Raw genomic sequence first — 21,193 nt, 5'->3', positions numbered from 1 at the left:
ATGGGTTTTTGGTAGGACGAGCAGATTAGATTAGATGTTTTCTTCAACACTGCCAGCGCCAGTCTAATAATGTCTTGTTCAGACAAATATCCTTCAGTCTAATTGTTGTCTCCGTTGATTTTGATATGACAGCAGCACACACACAGAGTGAATTATATACTGAAATGCATAGGTTTAATTAAGTGGATGGAGTGGACATTTTGTAATGTAACCTGTTTAAATATTATTATTTATTTTCAACAGAGACTTAACTACTTATACACATGTATTTGGGACCAAACCTTATTCAGAGTATCAGCATTATCTCATGTCATCTCAAATGATTCTCCACAAACATCAACAGAACCTTCTTGATGACAGTGTTTATGGACGCAGATGAAAACATGGCAACATCGTCATCGCAGTGACGGCAGAGTGTGAGACAGGACCTGATCAAGGGAGACAGAAGGAGGTCACCATGTACCGAAATCTGTCCAAATATGCCCTCATCTTCCTCTTCCTAGCACTGTCTGTCCTCATCTTCCTGCTGAGCAACATCCACACTGTAGAGGTGAGGAGAGAAGTGGGGTTAAATGAATTTATCTTCCCCAGTGGGAAGTGGTTAGACTGTCTGTTATGTACAGTATCTCTGGACCAATGCTGCACATTATCAGCGGAGTTGTAGCCCAAATGTATTGTAAACAAGTTAAAAGTTTATATTATAGAGAATCAACTGCTTTTTCTTTTCATTGTGCGCTGTGGTGGATAATAAGAAATCAGAACACCCTGGTCTTTCTGTGTACTTAATTTAACATCTGTAGATGGGCTGACAAAGCACCAAGCATTGGGAGTGCCAAATGAGTAAATGATACAAAGTGTAGATCTGTTTTATGCTTCTTATCCACTGGAGGTCACATTGTTCACTCCTTTCAGCCATCTGTCTGGCTCCCAGGCACGGGCCCTGAAAGCATAAACCATTTGTATTGATTGTGTGGAAAAACTTACATTACAGCGCTTTACCAATATATCCCACATGAAAGTAGGAAAACTGCTCCAAAGTGCTCCAAACAATGATAGTAAATCTGCAATTTTTGACAAGATTGCCTCACTCAAGAGGACAAAACTGTCCCTGGGTAACCATCCAGGAAGAGTTACTAAGACAAACACTGTTGCATGATGGAAAAACACACAAAAAGAATAAACAAATGTTAAATTAATATCAAAGCAACAGAAGCCAAATTATTTAGTATTTTAGCCATAGTTTTGGTCTAATTCCAAACACGCTGGATCCTAAATTTCTCATAATGCAACCTCATATGCTCTCAGTCTGATAAAAATCCTGTTGAAACGTGCAGCTCCACCCCTGATCAGGACTGTTCACCTTAAAAAAGTTTTCATTCTGGTTGCATTACTCATTAGTCCATAGTGTGCCAACCACTCTTTCTTTCTTTCTCCTTAGAACTGGAACTCCCACATGATTTCAGCCCTCTACCAGCTGCAGAATAGGATCCAGTTGTCCTTCATCTCAGAGAACCTCCCAACTTTTCATCACAACCACACCTTCTGTGCCCATCTGGACCAGAAACCCTCGCCCGAAGATGAACTGGAAGAGCGTTACCTGTTGGAGTCTATCGCCTGGCCTTTGCCCCCGCCTCACTCTACACCTGCCGCCATCCGTAACACTAGCGACCCCGTGCACAGCCTCTTCGCCATCCTTCCCAGCAAGGGAGTTAGAGAGTGGCACGTTGGGGACCAGCTTGAGGCCCTTGTCCAAATGCATGACTTTGATGGTCGTCCCAAGCGCTACGGCGGGGACTTTATCTTGGCCAGGCTGCACTCTCCGGAGCTCCAATCTGGTGTAGCAGGCACGGTGGTGGACCACAGGAATGGATCTTATTCCGCTCTGTTCCCGCTCCTCTGGGTGGGGTCAGCGCAGGTTGAGATAACACTGGTGCACTCCAGCGAGGCCGTTGCTGTGCTGCGGCGGCTGAGGGAGGAACGGCCTGATCGGGTGTATTTCAAGAGCCTGTTCCGCTTGGGCCCATTGTCAGAAACTACTGTGTGCAACATGTGCTTGCCCCCTGACCAGCAGCCCCAGTGCAACTACACAGACCTTTACACAGGCGAACCCTGGTACTGCTATAAGCCAAAGAATCTGAGCTGTGACACCAGAATCAACCACTTCAGAGGAGGCTACTTGAAACATCTCATCACCAAGGAGGAAGCACTGCTCTTCCAAAGGTTTGTAGAGTTAACTAATCCCATAGCTCATTCTTGAAGGCAGAAGCATCAAACGAGGTGAAAATCATTATAAATCGGTTCATGTCGAGAGCTGTAGTTACACGAAGGGAGTTTTGGTCGGTTCTGTACGCGCCAGCATGCGGGTAAGCGGTAAGCGACTTGGACTTGTAGTTCGTTTAATTACGTATTTTCCATAGCGTTTTACTTAACTATCTTGCGACAAACTGTGACATTCTTGACATGTAAAATCATTTTTTATTCTGAAAAACAATATATGTATAATCCAAGGCACAAGTCGATCGGGACCAGAAAATAATTTATCTTTTGCCATAGAATGCCGTTCATATTTTTTCAAAAGACAGGTCCCATGGAGGCAATCGGAAGGGGCGGGACTTCGGCTCTCTATAAGTTCCGTGAATTACGCGTGAATTCCCCATCCTGCTAGAACTACCAGAGCGATGGCTGCTGCTAGCGAACAACTTTCTTTCGAATCGGCTTTGGCCGCCACTCTGAAAGACTTGAAGTTAAGCTTTTCTCTGAGAAAGGAACTCTCTTTTCCGTCGCTCTGACTACGTCACCTTCTTCGTTGCTCTGATTGGTTGTAGCGCTATCCTATTGCGTGGAGAGGGAGTTTGAAAGACAACCGTTTATCCCACCCCTCCGGTTGAGCCCTGTCTATGGAGAGTGCCCAGACCCTACATTTAATGTGGGTCTGGCTCGTCAGGCTATGGGGCACCATGTAAGCTATAAGGACACCGCTGGCTGCCACAATCTGGACTCACTCATAGCTTTACTCATCTTGGTATCATGGGCCAGGCGTATCTCCAACTCTAGTCACTGATGCACAGACTGTAGTTGCAAATTATTTCACCAGCCAGGTAAGATGTCAGCATTTTTGATATACTTTTAACTTCTGAGGAACTGTCATGTCCTCCATCTTTATATATCATCTATGGTCTTAGGGAGACCAGCTTGCTTATGTAAAGAACTGTCAAAGAAAAGTATGAGGCACCGGGCAGGGCCAGTTGTAGCCTGTACCTCTTTACTTCAACACGTAATCTAGGTTCTTGGAGTCTATTGGTATCTGGAATATCTTCAAAGTCGAGAAGTTTATTCTTAAAAAGATACAAACTCGGGTCTGATTCTTGGTACTATGCGAGTTCAGACTGATTTCGTGGTGTCACGCATCTGTTTTTATAGTGTGTGGTGCCTCATTACCATATGGGGCTGGACACTGCCCTTTATCAAACAATACGGTACTTTTGGTATCAGGTTTGCTCTCTCTACTGACAATAATTGTGTCCAAACATAGACCTTATTTCATCCATCAATTGTCACAATTATGTCCACTCTTAATCTCATGTACATTTTTAAGAAAGGATTCCATATATGGTCTGGTTGGTTCTGTATATTGCTCATATATATCAATTAGATGTCAATTAGACATTCCAGATGCCAGTTAGGGTTAGGGTTAATGTTAATTAGATGCCAGGCGACTGAATAAATGTTCAAATATCATAAGCAAGAAGTTACACAATGGTCAAAAATTTTCACTAGTCAGTACTTTCACTTCTGATTTCTCTCAACAGAACGTAGTCCACAGATAGAAAGTTCCCTGAAAGTTCTGTTTTAGTGAATTACTGAGTGAGGAAGTCTAAATACTTGAGACAGTAGATAAAGATAGCCTTTACTAGAACAGTGAACAATATGTTGCTTTTTGTTTTTTGTCTTAGTCGTGTAAACATCAAAGTTCACATACACGCTTCAGGACCCGACAGAATCAATGTTCTGCCACAGAATGGTAGGATATACCGGCAGAGTGACATTTGTAGTTTGTGCATTATTTGAATTCCAGTCAACTCATTTGTCTCGTCTTGTATCAGATACAGACGGAGTGGAAGAAAGCAGCACCATGAAACCAGAACCAAACAATTTAGCACCATCTGGATATTACTATAAAGACTTGTGGAGGCCGTTAGCTGGCATTACGATGCGTCAGTTTAATCAGTCATCTTCCATCACTCAGTGTTTGAAGAACAAAGTGATCCACATGTACGGAGACTCCACTGTCCGCCAGTGGTTTGAGTACCTCATTGCTTCTGTACCAGGTGAGTGTTTTTGTCTCATCCTGAATGACTCTTTTCCGTTTCATTTTAAATTTAATTTATTGTATCTTATCCAGAATTAAAGGAGTTCAACTTGCACAGTCCTAAAAATGCCGGGCCATTCATGGCGGTAGACATCACCCATAATATTCTCTTGAAGTACCGCTGCCATGGCCCTCCCATCATCTTCACAACCGTCATGTCCAGTGAGTTACGGTACATTTCAAACGAGCTGGATGGCATCTCCGGGGGCCCTAACACCGTGGTGGTCCTCAGCATCTGGGCCCACTTCAACACCTTTCCAGTGGAGGTATACATACGGCGGCTTCGCCACATTCGACAGGCACTGGTGAGGCTCATGGGCCGAGCGCCGGGGACCCTCGTAGTGATCCGATCAGCCAATCTCCGAGCCGTGGACCAGGAGGTGAGTCTCTACCACAGCGACTGGTACTCGCTGCAGCTTGACAAGGTGCTCAGGGCCATGTTCAAGGGACTGAACGTTCTGGTGGTGGACGCCTGGCAGATGAGTTTGGCACACCGCCTCCCTCATGACGTGCATCCTCCTCCAGTCATTGTCAAGAACATGATAGACATGCTTTTGTCTTACATTTGCCCAGAGAACAGCCAAAATTAAAAATGCAGCAATGATAGTGGGTTTGTTGTTGAAGGAAACTGGGGACTATTGGTTTTAACGGTTTTACTTTAATTCTCTCAGGCTGTTCTCTGTTAAAATATATATGTGTTTCATCCTGAGCCAACTTCACTGTTAATGTGAAGCAGCACTCCAAGTACAGCTTTCTGTCTGTAATAGCATCAACAACACTAAATTCCATACCGTACACGCCCACTTTCCGTTTATAGTTTCAAATGTTTGTATGTGTCTACAGCACACAACACGACCACTGTAAATCATTATAGCAGGAAAAATATGAAAAGGACTTAAGCTCAAGAGCTGAAAAACTCTAACAAATCCTGCACCTTTATTAGATGCTGGGCATATTTTTTTATTTTTCTGCTTGTATACCTTCAATTATTTACTTTTAAGGTCTAAGTTTTCCGTCTTGGTGTGGTCGACTTTTATCTCTTCTGGACAGAGACTCTCAGCCTTTCAGCGTGTCCAATTTAACAAGTCTGGCAAATGTACAACAGATCAAATCCCAACAGCAATGTGTGTTTGTCTGAGCCTCGACCTTTACGTACATTTCCTCTTTATATGTGGGATCCATACTGAAATGTAATACATTCATGGACACTGAACACCCCCCATTTCCATGTATTTTCTTTTGATTTCTGAATTATTATTGTGGTGAAGGTCCTATTCATCACTGGAACTAATTACATAACAGCAATCAATTCAATCAGATAAGATTAAGTAAATAACTCACAGACACAAAGCTGAAATATTGAATGTATTTTATTGTGTGTTTCTCTTGGTGGGGCCTCTCAGCTGCTACTTATGAGGGCCTGTCCTGGGAAGAGAAACACATTGAAAGGCTGGTGTAGTGTTTTAGTGGAACAATTTGTCTGTATGTTTGGAAATCTGGCGTTGAATAATGTTTTCTTACCTTTGCTGTCTCCTCAGGTGTTCAGCCTAAAAGAGGTCTGAACACCTTTTTAAAGGTCCCGGGAGAGACCATTGTGATAATTGGAGGGGGGGCTAGCAAATGTTTGGTGACTGTAAAGGATTGCTATGGGTGAATGTTAGCTAAGTAAGGGTTTTATGAGGTTTATAACAGTAGAGGCATTCAGAGTATATGTATTTGTTTAGGTATATTATTTAACCAAATATTGTATGATGGATCTGGGGAGGGAGCTCACCTGTTCAGTGGTAGGGCTCGAGGGGTAATAGGTAGCAGCACACAGACAGGGTGTGAGTGATTGGCAGGGCTGTGACCCAGACCTCAGGCCACAAAAGGGGTATGATTTTCTTTTTGTCTTTGAATTTTTTTTGTCATGAATTATCAGGGTGAAATAAACACTAGGTTGGTTTGCAAACAAATGTGCCTATTTGGTATCAAATCTGTTTGTCCCTGGCGACAATCAGAGGCCGACTTATCACACAGTTTACATCAACATGAGCTGAGTCGCCGTCATGTTTGCCAGCATGTGTGCTTTTCTACACATTTAAAGGAGCGATCCACGGGCGGATTTGGAAACCATTGTCATTGGCATACGAACTGTGCGCAACACGCTTGCTTAACTTTTATGTGGTAACATGGATTGTAACATTTGGGTATCATGTATCGCAGCCTGTGTTCAATAAACTTAAATGTCATAATGGCAGTAACTCTCGTTCAACATTATTGTGGAACCGCATAACACATCTTATGATATAAACAGGAAATATTCTTCTGGTATTGTTATGGTATCAGTTGGAAGTGGCCTCCTTGTTTTCATATGCTTCCTGTTAGACCATGTGCAGGGAAACAATGAGCGAATTAAACAACCAGGACACACACCGATCAGGCATAACATTATGACCGCCTTCCTAATATTGTGTAGGTCTTCCTTGTTCCTCCAAAACAGTTGTGACTCATCAGAGAATGGACATGGGCCTTCTGAGGGTGTCCTGTGAAGTCTGGCTTGAAGGGAGGGGCCTCTGTGGATCATCCCACAGATACTTGATCAGTTTGGGATCTAGTGAAGTTGGAGGCCTGGTCAACACCTTGTGCTGTCTTTCATGTTTTTTTGAGTTGTTCCTAAACCATTTTTGTGTGTGTGCCTGTGTCAGGCTGCATCCTGCTGGGGATGGTTGCTGACATCAAGGAGTGTCATTGCTATGGGTGGGGGTGTCTGGTCTGGTCTGCTCTAGGTGGGTGGTACATGTCTAAGTAACATCCACATGAATGCCAGGTCCAAAGGTGTCCCAGCAGAACACTATTGTCACAAGATGGTCAGTGTTATTCACTTCTCTTGTCAGTAGTTTTAATGTTGTGACGAATCCAATCTGTGTATAAAAGCAATAAGGCTCTGTTGCCTGATATAAACCGGGTGTAATATGCACTAAAGTACCTTGGATGTTGTCATTGAAGGTACAGTATCGATTCCGGTATTTGTTGAGGATGCAGAAGGCGTTGCTGTTGGCGAAGTCCTCAAACAGTATCAAGCAGTTCATCCCGTACCTGCAGAGGAACAGAGTGATCAGTCGGTCTTCAGGATCAGCTGCACCTTCTTTTAACCATTTTTGTTTTTACTCACTTGTCCGTCACCGCCTGCATGAACTCTTCGATCAGATCGTCGTACTCCATCGTCTATCCATAAAGGAGAACTCCTCGTGGGTGTTCCATTTTGGTTCTGCGACTGATCAGTGAGACAGTAAAAAGTTGCTTAATCACTTCAGTACTTCCCTAAACTGATATGAAATCTCAGAAGACTGATAAGAGGCAGATACGGAGCGCTACACCAGCACATAAACGGTGACTGCAACCTTCCTACAGCTCTGAGGTCACGTTCACCTGGTTGTCTGTGCGACATCCAGCAGCACAGGGAGGCATTGCTGTGGCCCAACTCCACCGCAGGCTGTGTAGAGCGCCAGTTTCCCAACTGGAATCCCCATCCCATAGCTGCCCAGGTCACCCAGGCTGAGGATATGCTCACCGTCTGTACGGAGACTGTTGGTTAGACAAAACTAAACATCTGAAGACACTGAAGTATGACTGGCATTTTCTTTTACACAAAATAAATTTAGATTTTAAGTAATTATTTACTACTCAAGAAAATATTTAATGTCTATACATTACGTCAGTGATTCCCAATCTGGGGTACGTGTACCCCCAGGGGTACGCAGAGTGACGTAGGGGGTACCCGAAAGAGTTGATTCTGAACTCAGCCTGATTACATTTTGAAACTGAAAAAAGGGTAACGGGTTGTTTTCTCATAGGGCTGGGCGATTAATTGAATTTCGATTTTGATTTTGATTTTGGCTTCCCTCGATCATGAAAATAAGATAATCGCAATAAAACGATCATTCTGCCGCACGCCGTGTCTTGTGTGGTAAATGCAGCGAACCCTTCCATCTCCACCTGTGCGCTCTGCTCCGTCCCCGCCGGGAAAAAAAAGAAGTGTAGAAGACGACGATAGATGATGGCAGAAAGGCAGCCTTTGGTTGGGAAAATCCAGCGGAAATCCCGCTCACCTCATTGGTCGAGGTACTGTTGCTTGCGAATCTTGTATTAAAAATAAATTGTTGAAAAAAAAAAATTCACCACCCTGGCCCTGCCAAAGTCTGGGATAGTGTTTATTTTTACATATTATTTAATTAACTTTATTAATATATTTTTCTCTTATTTATTTGTATTTTTCTTGTTTTTCAGTTCAAACTTATCGTGTTAAAAGAAATATCAGAGTTAAAAGTTCAATAAATGCTTGTTCTCAAATCAATGAATAATGATTATAATTTTTGCCATAATCAAGCAGCTCTATTTTCTCATTTTCTGATTCTCCACCTAATGAAAAATCAAAAGACTGTGTTTCATGTGAGTCAAGTATGTTAATAGCTAGATTGTAGGACAACTGGCTTTGAAGTTTGCTGCTAATGTAGCTAGTGCTAGGTCACCTAAACAAGAAAGACACTGATTCCCTGAAATGTCTGTGATTGGTGGGCAGGTGCAAATCTCCTGATGATATAGCTATACTCGCTACAGTTATTCCCCCCCCCCAGAAACAAGCAAATCTCGTTCTTGATTGGGTCTTTAAATTATGTCGTCAACAATTCTGATAACTTTCTGTCATTTGAGCTGTCGTCATCACTCTGAGGTAAACTAGGTCGCCCGGCTTGTTAGAGAATAATTTCTCTTCCCTTCTGCTGGGGTCAGTTATCTGCCCTATTTTCTATTTTATTTCGTGATCTCGTCAAACGCAGACAGGGCAAGGCACAATATATAACAAGACATTATACATTTGCACTTACCGAGTCCTTGTTCTATTGAGATCCCGTTCGTGACGCCAATTGTTCGGGAGGAATTTGTGGTGATGCCGATGAAGAAGGAGAAGCACCAGTAGGGCTGCTCGATTTTGGGGGGCGACAATTTGCCAGTTCCCCACAAAGATATGACAGATAATAGAAAACCATGTAGCGGCGCAGATGTATTTATTTATTTTTTTTCCAAGTGCTCGTGCCGCCCCCCTTGTGTCATGAAAAAATGCCGCCCCGGGCGGCTGCCCGGTTCGCCCGTGCCTAAAACCGCTACTGACAACATACACCATAGAGCCAATACTCCCTGCGCACACTCTGACAATGCGAGCGCCACTGCCACCTACTGTAGTGGGATACGTGCAATTACACTTTATTCTAGTAGCTACGGCCAAAAAAAGCATGTTCCCCGGGGTGTCACGCGCCCCCCCGGCATCGCACCGCGCCCCCACTATTTGAAAAGCACTGCGCTCGCCTCACTTAAAAACTGCGAGTAGCTGCCGTGCCGTCTTCGTCTCTGTCTGGTGCTCGTTTAGACGATCACTGTTGTGTTGAGTTGACTTGAAGGGGGGGAGGAACGACAGCTGATCCGGGCCGTCCTTTGACATTGGTAGTTCTACTTCCCCAGTCAGTCAGCCTCTCTCCGAGCTTCGCAGCCTCCAATGTGTGTGTGTGTGTATGTGTGTGTGTGTGTCAGATGGATTGAGATGTGTGGCTCCCTCTTGAGACTTTGCACATGTCTGAACCTGCACTCCTCTTGATTACTGATCCACATCTCATATAAGAGTGCTCTTAGTTTCTGCTGTTTGTACAGGACATTAGATTAGGAGTTGATGTGTACAGTGCACTTGTAACTACAGGTATGCTATCCTGTACATCTGTTGTGACATTCATATCAGTAGCTGACCTGTTTTTTTTTGTTGTTGTTGTTTTTTGTTTTTTTGTTACGAATTTTCAGGTTCAGATCAACATTACCTGATAACAAAATGTTGTAGCATTCATTCATTCATTCATTCATCTTCTGTACCCGCTTATTCCTGTTTAGGGTTGCGGGGGCCTGCTGGAGCCTATCCCAGCTGTCATCAGGCAAGAGGCGGGGTACACCCTGGACAGGTTGCCAGTCTATCACAGGGCCATGTTGTAGCATCCTAACCTTAAAATGTAAATAAACTTGCAATTATAATTTCCTAAATATTCTTATTTGGTCTAATATTATGCTCACAAAAACCTAATTTCATGATCGGGTAATTTCTCAGTTGTTGTGAACCACAATTAAAATGTATTAAGAGTTTAATAGATATTTTTTCATGGCAGACACTGTGATTTGTAGACGGGTAAACACAGGTGAGGCAAATTGTTTTAACAGTGGTTTAATTCTATTAAGAATTTCCACGACAATGCACAATACATGGATCCTGGATTTAGTGCAACTAAATACAGCTCTGACATTTTAATATCACTTACACTTCTGCTGTTCCTGCCCTCAAAATACTAAATCTCTCAGGATCCCCCACAGTAAGCAATAGTGGGAGATGTACTTAGATCCTTTATTTTAAAAGAAGCACTGCTACAGTAAAAGTACTTAAGTACAAAGTATTAACATCAAAATGCACTTAACGTATCTAAAATGATTTACCGTTCGTGCAGAATGGCCAATTAGTCATATGGATTATAATATATAGTATATGTATTTTAATTGTAACATTGCCACTTGAGCAAGCTGAAGTATTTTTCTTTTCTTTCTTTTTATAAAAAACAAAACAAAAAAACGAAACAAATGGATCATCAGAAAGTCCTGTTCCAAAATTGACAGCTAGACTTACCTGGATCTGCGCATAATTCTGCTCAACTCTCCACTGAAACCCCAGGAGTAGCAGCTCCAAATAAGGATACCGGGAGCACCATCTTTCACCGTGAGTATTTTTGGACAAAATGTTAAATCTTGGTATAATCAGACCTTTTAGTTTTATCATCACAAAAACAGCTGCTGTAACAGGGGTTTATTTTTACATCAATGTCCTAACAGTCTAGGGTCTTACCCACCAGGGGCGATATAACCCCCTTTACCCTATTAGTGATGGGCAGTTCGGCTCTTTTCTCCCGAAGAAGAGTCGACTCTCCCGAACGGCTCTTTATCGTTTATAGAGCAATATAACACTGCAATCAGTTCCGCACAAGGAAATACAGAACAAATGTCCTTATGTTTCATTTTGCAGTGAAGACACTCCCAATATCAAGGGCTCAGCCTTTATTGCCCTCTCTCTGATTTCACATAATGGTATGATCATAAATCCTCACATATTATTGGCCACATGCGGTGCCCATCAAAACAAAGTTCCACCCCATCCTCACCCAACGAGCAAAGGGCAAAAAAACAACACACTCTAACCATGAGTAAGCTGGCAGTACGAGACCAAACCGCCATCAACAGCTACGTTGGTTAGCCTACAGAGGTATTTATTGCAGAGTTGATTCTAGCTTACTAATCTTCTCCCATCTATTGATTATTATTTCCCGCCGTGTCTTTGTTGTTTGTTGCGGTGCCAACCAGTGTTGGGAACGTTACTTTTAAAAAGTAATTAGTTATAGTTATTACTCCACTATAAAAGTAACTAGTTAACTACGAGCGACTCGTAAGTCAACAGCCACGCACTCCGTCAGCAGAGAAACGAAACTTAACCGACTCAGGATCCACGAGTCGCGAATCCCTGCTTAACCGAGTGAGTGAGTGGGTGAGTGAAGCGCCATTCTCATCTCAGAGAAAACACAAATGCTATTAATCTGTTGCCGCCTATGGCCAGTCTAAAAACAAAACAAAACAAAAAAAAAACTGACCGTATTTTAAAATTTAGACCATTAATCACAGACAAGAATGTCTGTTTTCTTCTAGACTGTGAGTAACGTTATGACACTGAATCTCACTGGAGCCTATGTTGTGAGCGAATTAATAGCATACTACATCCACTCCACATACATTTTAGACCATAAGAACATAAAATATTATTTTGTACTGATGATCCTGTCCTCATTCATTTTTTGCACAGCCTAATTTTGGGCTTTAGGTTTAGGCTTGTTTACATGATCACAATGAACTGATAAATGGCAATAACAGGTAACTGTAATAATCCGTTCTTAGGTGTTTACTATGCTTTATTATGTCAGAGTGAATGTACTGGAAACACTTTCTTGAAAGAGCCGGGTTTTACACTACTAGTGCCTATACTTCCACCTTGAAAACGGCAACTTTACCTCTCAATGCTCCGAACTGCCATTGCAGAATACACAAGTATGTATTTGGGACCAAACCTTATTCAAAGTATCAGCATTATCTCATGTCATCTCAAATGATTCTCCACAAACATCAACAGAACCTTCTTGATGACAGTGTTTATGGACGCAGATGAAAAGATGGCAGCATCGTCATCGCAGTGACGTCAGAGTGTGAGACAGGACCTGATCATGGGAGATAGAAGGAGGTCACCATGTACCGAAATCTGTCCAAATATGCCCTCGTTTACCTCTTCCTAGTACTGTCTGTCCTCATCTTCCTGCTGAGCAACATCCAGACTGTAGAGGTGAGGAGAGAAGTGGGGTTAAATGAATTTATTGTCCCCAATGGGAAATGGTAAGACTGTGTGTTATGTACAGTATCTCTGGACCAATGCTGCACATTATCAATGGAGTTATAGTCCAGATATTGTACACAAGTTAAAAGTTTATAGCCAGTCTTTCTGTGTGTTTAAGTCAACATCTCTAGATGGGCTGACAGCACAGACAAAGCACCAAGCATTGGGAGTGCCAAATGAGCAAACAATGTGTAGATCTGTTTTATGCTTCTTATCCACTGGACGTCACATTGTTCTCTCCTTTCAGCCATATGTGTGGCTCCCAGGCACGGGCCCTGAAAGCATAAACCATGTGTATTGATTGTGTGAAAAACTTACATTACAGTGCTTTACCAATATATCCCACATAAAAGTAGGAAAACTGCTCCAAAGTGCTCAAAAAATGACAGGAAATCTGCAATTTTTGACAAGATTGTGTCCCTGGGTAACCATCCAGGAAGAGTTACTAAGATAAACACAGTTGCATGATGGAAAAATACACAAAAAGAATAAACAAATGTTAAATTAATATCAGGATGGCACAGTGGCGAGGTGGTTAGCACTGATGCCTCACAGCGAAAAGTGTGTTCTCCCTGTGTCTGCGTGGGTTCTCTCTGGGTACTCCGGCTTCCTCCCACCATCCAAAGACATGCTCATTAGGTTAATTGGTGATTCTAAATTGGCCGTAGGTATGGATGTGAGTGTGAATGGTTGTCTGTCTTTCTGTGTTAGCCCTGTGATAGACTGGCAACCTGTCCAGGGTGTACCCTGCCTCTCGCCCAATGACAGCTGGGATAGGCTCCAGCAGACCCCGTGACCCTTATCAGGACAAGCGGTTACAGAAGATGAATGAAAAAAAATGAATAAATTAATATCAAAGCAACAGAAGCCAAATTATTATGTATTTTAGCCATAGTTTTGGTCTAATTCCAAACATACTGGATCCTAAATTTCTCATAATGCAACCCCATATGCTCTCAGTCTCATAAAAATCCTGTTGAAACATGCAGCTCCACCCCTGATCAGGATTGTTCACTCATAAAATAGTTTTCACTCTGGATGCATTACTCATTAGTCCATAGTGTGCCAACCACTCTGCTCTTTACTAATCTGTCTTTCTTTCTCTTTAGAACTGGAACTCCAACACGATTTCAGGCCCCTACCAGCTGCAGAACAGGATCCAGTCGTCCTTCATCTCAGAGAACCTCCCTACTTTTCATCAAAACCACACCTTCTGTGCCCATCTGGGCCAGAAACCCTCTCCTGAAGATGAACTGGAAGAGCGCTACCTGTTGGACTCTATCGCCTGGCCTTTGCCCCCGCCTCACTCTACACCTACCGCCCTCCATCACACTAGTGACCCCATGCACAGCCTCTTCACCATCCTTTCCAGCAAGGGAGTTAGAGAGTGGCACGTTGGGGACCAGCTGGAGGCCCTTGTCCAAATGCATGACTTCGATGGTCGTCCCAAGCGCTACGGCGGGGACTTTATCTTGGCCAGGCTGCACTCTCCGGAGCTTGGAGCTGGTGTAGCAGGCACAGTGGTGGACCACAGGAATGGATTTTATTCCGCTCTGTTCCCGCTCCTCTGGGTGGGGTCAGCGCAGGTTGAGATAACGCTGGTGCACTCCAGCGAGGCCGTTGCTGTGCTCCGGCGGCTGAGGGAGGAACGGCCTGATCGGGTGTATTTCAAGAGTCTGTTCCGCTTGGGCTTCTTGTCGGAAACTACTGTGTGCAACATGTGCTTGCCCCCTGACCAGCAGCCCCTGTGCAACTACACAGACCCTTACACAGGTGAACCCTGGCACTGCTATAAGCCCAAGAATCTGAGCTGTGACACCAGAATCAACCACGCCATGGGAGGCTACACGACAAACCTCATCACCATGGAGGAAGCACTTCTCTTCCAAAGGTTTGTAGAGTTAACTAATCCCATAGCTCATTCATTGTTTATTATGAATATATACCAGCCAGCACATTGGTAATGAAATCATCAGTGTTCTTCACGTCAATGGTTGATGGTTTAAATGTTGTGGCAGAATTGTGTGCACACCGTCAACAGTTCCTCTAACACTCTTAAAATTATTCCCAAATATAGTGGAAGTGAGCATTGCGTTCTTGTGCTTGTAATGTATTTTGCAACCAGGGTCAGTGCAGTAATGAACATGTGGTAGAGGCGTTGTAAGAGCCACATATTCTTTAAGAGGGTTGTTTTCCTCCATGCCACCAGGGGGCAGCAAAAACGTCATGCAGTGGTTGAATTACATGCGGGCTGAAGGTGGCTACAGGTGTTTTAAGTTTGGGTTAATTATGTGTTTGTTTGCTGAAGTGGAAGGAGCCCAACAGTTTTTGACTGTGCTCGAGTTTATTTTTTCAACAGTTTGTTTTCATTATAACCAAAGGCACCGTCACGAGAAATAAAAGGACATTCTAAGTAAATCACAGAAAACAGACTATTGGTTTATTCTTTTCTTTTAAACGGAGCACACGTTCCAACACAGCTTCAAGCTCTCTATCAGCTGGTAGCGGCTAAGTACAGGACTCGCCACTACAGGCGTCGTGATGATGTCCTGCCACTAGTTGCGACCTCTTCAGCCCAGGAGCCACATGATTTTTGGCGTTTTGGCCCTTACTGGATAGTCAACAGTGGAGAAAGGCAGGTGTTATGCCCCGTCTAGGGGTGTCTAGGACACAACATGATTTAAAGCCCCCATCAAAGTCCCAAGTAGCCACCAAGACACTACCGAATGCAATGTAAAGAAAGAATTTATTTACAGAAAATGAAATTATTTAACAATGAGTGGATAGTATCTTCGGGGTGGACTAAGGCCAAAATAACAAACAAAACAACCCTACTTAGAAATAAATCAGATAACCTAACAAATGCAAACAAAGGACAAAACACTTACCTCCCTACCTAAATAAACGGGAGAAAAGAAGGTAACAAAGCTGGCAGTGCACCCCTACTACTCAAAGTAAACAAATAAACAAAACTCATAAACAAAGCAAAAGCTGTGGCTGGTTGGGAGATGAGGAGGATGAGGAAAATCCTGCTGCCAGCGCAGGCCCGCCATCTTGGCCGCTTATATATGCGGGAGCTCCGTGCTGTAGCCAGTCAGGAGCCAGGACCGGGACCTTCCCACCAATCACCTCAGAGGCATTGCACACACCTACTAAACATAAAGATCTTGTTACCACTGGCCAGGCGTATCTCCAACTCTAGTCACTGATGCACAGACTGTATTTGCAAATAATTTCACCAGCCATGTAAGATGTCAGTAGTTCTGATATACCTTTAACTACTGGGGAACTGTCATGTCCTCCATCTTTATATATCATCTATGGTCTTAGGGAGACCAGCTTGCTTATGTAAAGAACTGTCGAAGAAAAGTATGAGGTACCGGGCAGGGCCAGTTGTAGCCTGTACCTCTTTACTTCAACACGTAATCTAGGTTCTTGGAGTCTATTGGTATCTGGAATATCTTCAAAATCGAGAAGTTTATTCTTAAAAAGATACAAACTCGAGTCTGATTCTTGGTGCTATGCGAGTTCAGACTGATTTCGTGGTGTCACACATCTGTTGTTATAGTGTGTGGTGCCTCATTAACATATGGGGCTGGACACTGCCCTTTATCAAAAAATACGGTACTTTTGCTCTGGAAACAACCGTGTCTTCTTGTATCAGGTTTGCTCTCCCGACTGACAATAATTGTGTCCAAACACAGACCTTATTTCATCCATCATTTGTCACAATTATGTCCACTCCTAATCTCATGTACATTTTTAAAAAAGGATTCCATATATGGTCTGGTTGGTTCTGTATATTGCTCATATATATCAATTAGATGTCAATTAGACGTTCCAGATGTCAGTTAAATGTCAATTAGATGTCAGGGGACTCTGTCCATTTCCCTATGAATAAATGTTCAAATATCATGAGCAAGAGGTTAAACAATGGTCAAAAATTTTCACCAGTCAGTACTTTCACTTCTGATTTCTCTCAACAGACCGTAGTCCACAGAAAGTTCTCTGAAAGTTTTGTTTAAGTGCAGGGGTGCTCATTACGTCGATCGCGATCAATTGGTAGATCGCGAAGGCAGTGCGGGTAGATCTCTGCGTGCCATTGAAAAAAATGTTTTAGATGTTAGTCTAATCATTTATCTGTTGCACCTCCAAAACAAACAGCAAGACAAACGTTCGTCTTTATTTATTTTTACTTTATATTTGTAACATGCCCTCAGTTCAGCGGCACACACAGGTTCATATTCAGAAACATATTCAAGTTTCATTCAATATATTCAAAGTTTCATTCAATATATTCTAAGTTTCATTCAATATATTCAAAGGTTCATTCCATATATTCAAGTTTCATTCAATATATTCAAGTTTCATTCCATATATTCAAAGTTTCATTCCATATATTCAAGTTTCATTCAATATATTCAAAGTTTCATTCCATATATTCAAAGTTTCATTCCATATATTCAGAGTTTCATTCAATATATTCAAAGATTAATTTCCTGAACGGCATGCCATAATATGTATACATATATACACACACACACATATACGGGTAGATCTCTCAGCTCTCAACGAAGGCGGTCGCATCTCTCCCTCTCTCTCCCTCCCTTATCTTTCCTGCTTTGCCTCTCTCGTCTCGTCTTGTCTTGTCTCAAACTTTAAGAGCCTCTTCCTGCATTGCTCTCTAAAGTCTAAATCATGGAATTGATCAACTGGTCTCTCAACGCAATTGACAAAATCTTCTCGACGAGAAGCATTGGTTCGGGGGAACCTGCCTGCCCTGACGGAACGTTTGCTGCTGGATACACGATGGACTCCTGGGAGAAGTGGAGGGTCGTGTGCCTGGCGATCCTTTCCGTAGAGGACGTAGAGGATCTTTACTTATTTGGAACCATGATAACAGGATTTCTGCTGATTGGATTAGGCATTTTCCTGGTGTATCGGAAAAATCAGATGTCGGTGCCAGCAGTCAAAAGCCCAACGATGCTGCCCGAATCAATTGATGGAGGGTGCAAAGTTGTTAGCGCTCAGACTGTGGAGAGAGCTATGAGCACATTGGCTGTGGCTATAGATCGCAACATGGATAACACCGTGGAGAGACTTATTGTGATTATTAGCCGCAAGATGGACACCACCTTGGAGGCTGTTCATGCTCTGACTGTGGTCAGTAACCGCAACATGGGAAACATCTTGGAGAAGTTTTCGGCTCTGCAAAGGCGAATGAACGACCTTGGTGACCAAAATGGACAAACAGAGTAGATCGTGTCTACTGAAATGCGAATACTCGACCTAACCCAAACAATCATATTATAATCTGCATTCCGGAGCCAGCCGGCCTTGGCCAAGGCCGCTGCTGGAACAAACCCCCCGGGAGATTGCTGCAGTGAGACGCTCTGTCCCATCCCTGCTCCCTTTCTTCACAAACACCTGCGATTGTTGACTTCGTCTGGGACCCCATCAGGGACGTCTCCATGGCAACCATGCTGTGTTATCGCGCTTACATCCTGTGAACTGAGGCACTGTTTTTGGGAGGCTAGTCGAAGCAACTCTCCAGGCTTATGTACACACACGCACCCAAGGACAATCACACACATGCACATATGCAATTCACCTCCCTAACCCAAACCCACGCCTTCGCTGCTTTTCGCCCAGTCCAGTGCAACAGGCGGGGTCCGCTGGCGGCGCCTTAGGGCAGCGGCTGCGGCTGGCTGCCTGTCTGCGCTGGAACACCTCCACACCCCCTTCCCCCTCCCCCAGGTGCAAGTTGTCTTTGAGTTTTCATGTTGTATACTGTGCTCATATGTGCTTATGTTGCTGAGGTTTTTTTTCCCGGTCCCACACTGTACTTCCTCGGGAGTGTAGTCTGGGAGCTGTTTTTTTTTCTCCTCCCCTCTCCTCTTGTCTCTTCCCTTTTCCTACCCAAACTATTACCTAACACTCATCCTGTTATGTCTGTCTTATTGTATGTATTGTCTGTATATGTACGGGTCGAGTGGCGCAATTTCGCTGTACTTGTTATAGTGACAATAAAGTTCATACCATACCATACCATACCATCACTTTGACATGGTCATTGTAAAAGTAGCTCACAAGCCAAAAAAGTGTGGGCACCCCTGTTTTAGTGAATTATTCAGCGGTAAAGTCTAAATAATTGAGACAGCAGGTAAAGATGTCCTTTACTGTAACAGTGAACAATATGTTGCTTTTTGTTTTTTGTCTTAGTGGTGTAAACATCAAAGTTCACATACACGCTTCAGGACCCGACAGAATCAATGTGCTGCCACAGAAAGGTAGGGTATACCTGCAGAGTGACATTTGTAGTTTGTGCATTCTTTGAGTTATTCCAGTCAACTCATTTGTCTCGTCTTGTATCAGATACAGAAGTAGTGGAAGAAAGCAGCACCATGAAACCAGAACCAAACAATTTAGCACCATCTGGATATTACTATGAAGACTCGTGGAGGCCGTTAGCTGGCGTTACGATGCGTCAGTTTAATCAGCCATCTTCCGTCACTCAGTGTTTGAAGAACAAAGTGATCCACATGTACGGAGACTCCACTGTCCGCCAGTGGTTTGAGTACCTCATTGCTTCTGTACCAGGTGAGTGTTTTTGTCTCATCCTACATGACTCTTTTCCGTTCCATCTTAACTTTAATTTATTGCATCTTATCCAGAATTAAAGGAGTTCAACTTGGACAGTCCTAAAAATGTCGGGCCATTTGTGGCAGTAGACATCACCCATAATATACTCTTGAAGTACCGCTGCCATGGCCCTCCCATCCGCATCTTACCTGTTGTGTCTAGTGAGTTGCGGTACATTTCAAACGAGCTGGACACCCTGTCCGGGGGCCCCAACACCGTGGTGGTTCTCAGCATCTGGGCCCACTTCAGCACCTTTCCAGTGGAGGTATACATACGCCGGCTTCGCCACATTCGACGAGCGCTGGTGAGGCTCATGGACCGAGCGCCGGGGACCCTCGTAGTGATCCGATCAGCCAATCTCCATGCCGTGGGCCAGAAGTCGAGTCTCTACAACAATGACTGGTACTTCCTACAGCTTGACATGGTGCTCAGGGCCATGTTCAAGGGACTGAACGTTCTGGTGGTGGACGCCTGGCAGATGTGTTTGGCACACCACCTCCCTCATAACTTGCATCCTCCTCCAGTCATTGTCAAGAACATGATAGACATGCTTTTGTCTTACATTTGCCCAGAGAACAAGAACAGACAAAATTAAAAATGCAGCAATGATAGTGGGTTTGTTGTTGAAGGAAACTGGGGACTTTATTGTGTGAATCAGTCAAGACACTCTCCAGACTTTAATACTCACCTCTGTTCTACATAACTTTATTTTGTTCTGGCAATACCAAAGATTTTAGTACTGCTCAGCTTTTATTGTTACCAAAGTGTGTGTGTGTGTGTGTGTGTGTGTGTGTGTAAATTAGTACAGAGTGTAGGATTGCGATGTTCGACTACCTCTTGAGACTTTGCACATGTCTGAACCTGCACTCCTCTTGATTACTGACCCACATCTCATAAAAGAGTGCTCTTAGTTTCTGCTGTTTGTACAGTACATTAGATTAGGAGTTGATGTGTACAGTGCACTTGTAACTACAGGTATGCTATCCTATACATCTGTTGTGACATTCATATCAGTAGCTGACCTGTTTTTTTAAATTATTATTATTATTGTTGTTACGAATTTGAGGTTCAGATCAACATTACCTGATAACCAAATGTTGTAGAATCCTAACCTTAAAATGTAAATAAACCTGCAATTATAATTTCCTAAATATTCTTATTTGGTCTAATATTATGCTCACTAAAAGCTATTTTCATGATCGGGTCATTTCTCAGTTGTTGTGAACCACAATTAAACCACGGTTGAAGCTGGCAGCTGCTTGCAACAGCTCTTACTCTATCTCTCTTTTTTCCGAATTTAATTCACTTTTTGCTTCCTTTTTTGTGGACATTATTTTTGTTATATACTTATTTCAGACAGCATTGCACTTTTTTAGTTTTGTTTTTTATTGGGAGTCTCGCCATAGCCAAATATTTTTAACAACATCCAGACCGTTACTATGCAGGAAGCCGGCGGCGTAACTATGCGAGAAGCGGCCAGCGTGCGCATTGGTTACAGGAGGGACGGACATGGGATCCCTCCGGAGATGCTTCGTGGGAGCCGCTGTGGATCCCGAGCAGGAAAACTACATCGAGAAGAGAAGAGACGCTTCACTTTTCAGCGCTGTTTTCTCCGTAACCATGGGCAACGTGAGATCGCTGCCATATAAAACGTTCGAACTGGCCGCACTCTGCAGGCTCTGTGGTGG

The 21,193-nt window shown here is 43.3% G+C and overlaps 2 protein-coding genes and 1 pseudogene across 3 annotated transcripts in view; all 3 read left to right on the top strand.

Annotated features, from left to right (window-relative positions):
- The first annotated feature begins 263 nt into the window (after positions 1-263).
- Positions 264-21,193, top strand: part of LOC311488796 (NXPE family member 3-like) — a 148,469-nt pseudogene continuing 127,539 nt past the window's right edge. The window contains exons 1-2 of the transcript in view: positions 264-291; positions 405-550. The product of the transcript in view is annotated as an NXPE family member 3-like (transcript). The remainder of the gene's footprint in view (positions 292-404; positions 551-21,193) is intronic.
- LOC311488715 (NXPE family member 3-like) lies at positions 1,013-4,959 on the top strand (the record flags this gene model as incomplete). Its single annotated transcript, XM_084545566.1, has 5 exons — positions 1,013-1,018; positions 1,439-2,220; positions 3,954-4,021; positions 4,110-4,328; positions 4,403-4,959. 5 exons carry the CDS (start codon positions 1,013-1,015, stop codon positions 4,957-4,959), a joined length of 1,632 nt encoding a protein of 543 aa, XP_084401692.1.
- LOC311487965 (NXPE family member 3-like) lies at positions 11,624-20,725 on the top strand. Its single transcript, XM_084544453.1, has 5 exons — positions 11,624-12,812; positions 13,973-14,754; positions 19,086-19,153; positions 19,239-19,463; positions 19,538-20,725. The coding sequence occupies exons 1-5, from the start codon at positions 12,720-12,722 to the stop codon at positions 20,098-20,100; spliced, it is 1,731 nt and encodes a 576-aa protein (XP_084400579.1). The 5' UTR covers positions 11,624-12,719; the 3' UTR covers positions 20,101-20,725.

The sequence above is a fragment of the Chelon labrosus genome, assembly GCF_963514085.1.
Source record: "Chelon labrosus genome assembly, chromosome: 5".
Lineage (NCBI taxonomy): Eukaryota > Metazoa > Chordata > Actinopteri > Mugiliformes > Mugilidae > Chelon > Chelon labrosus.
Note: the sequence above shows the minus strand (reverse complement) of the source record. Positions and strands in the feature narration are given on the sequence as shown.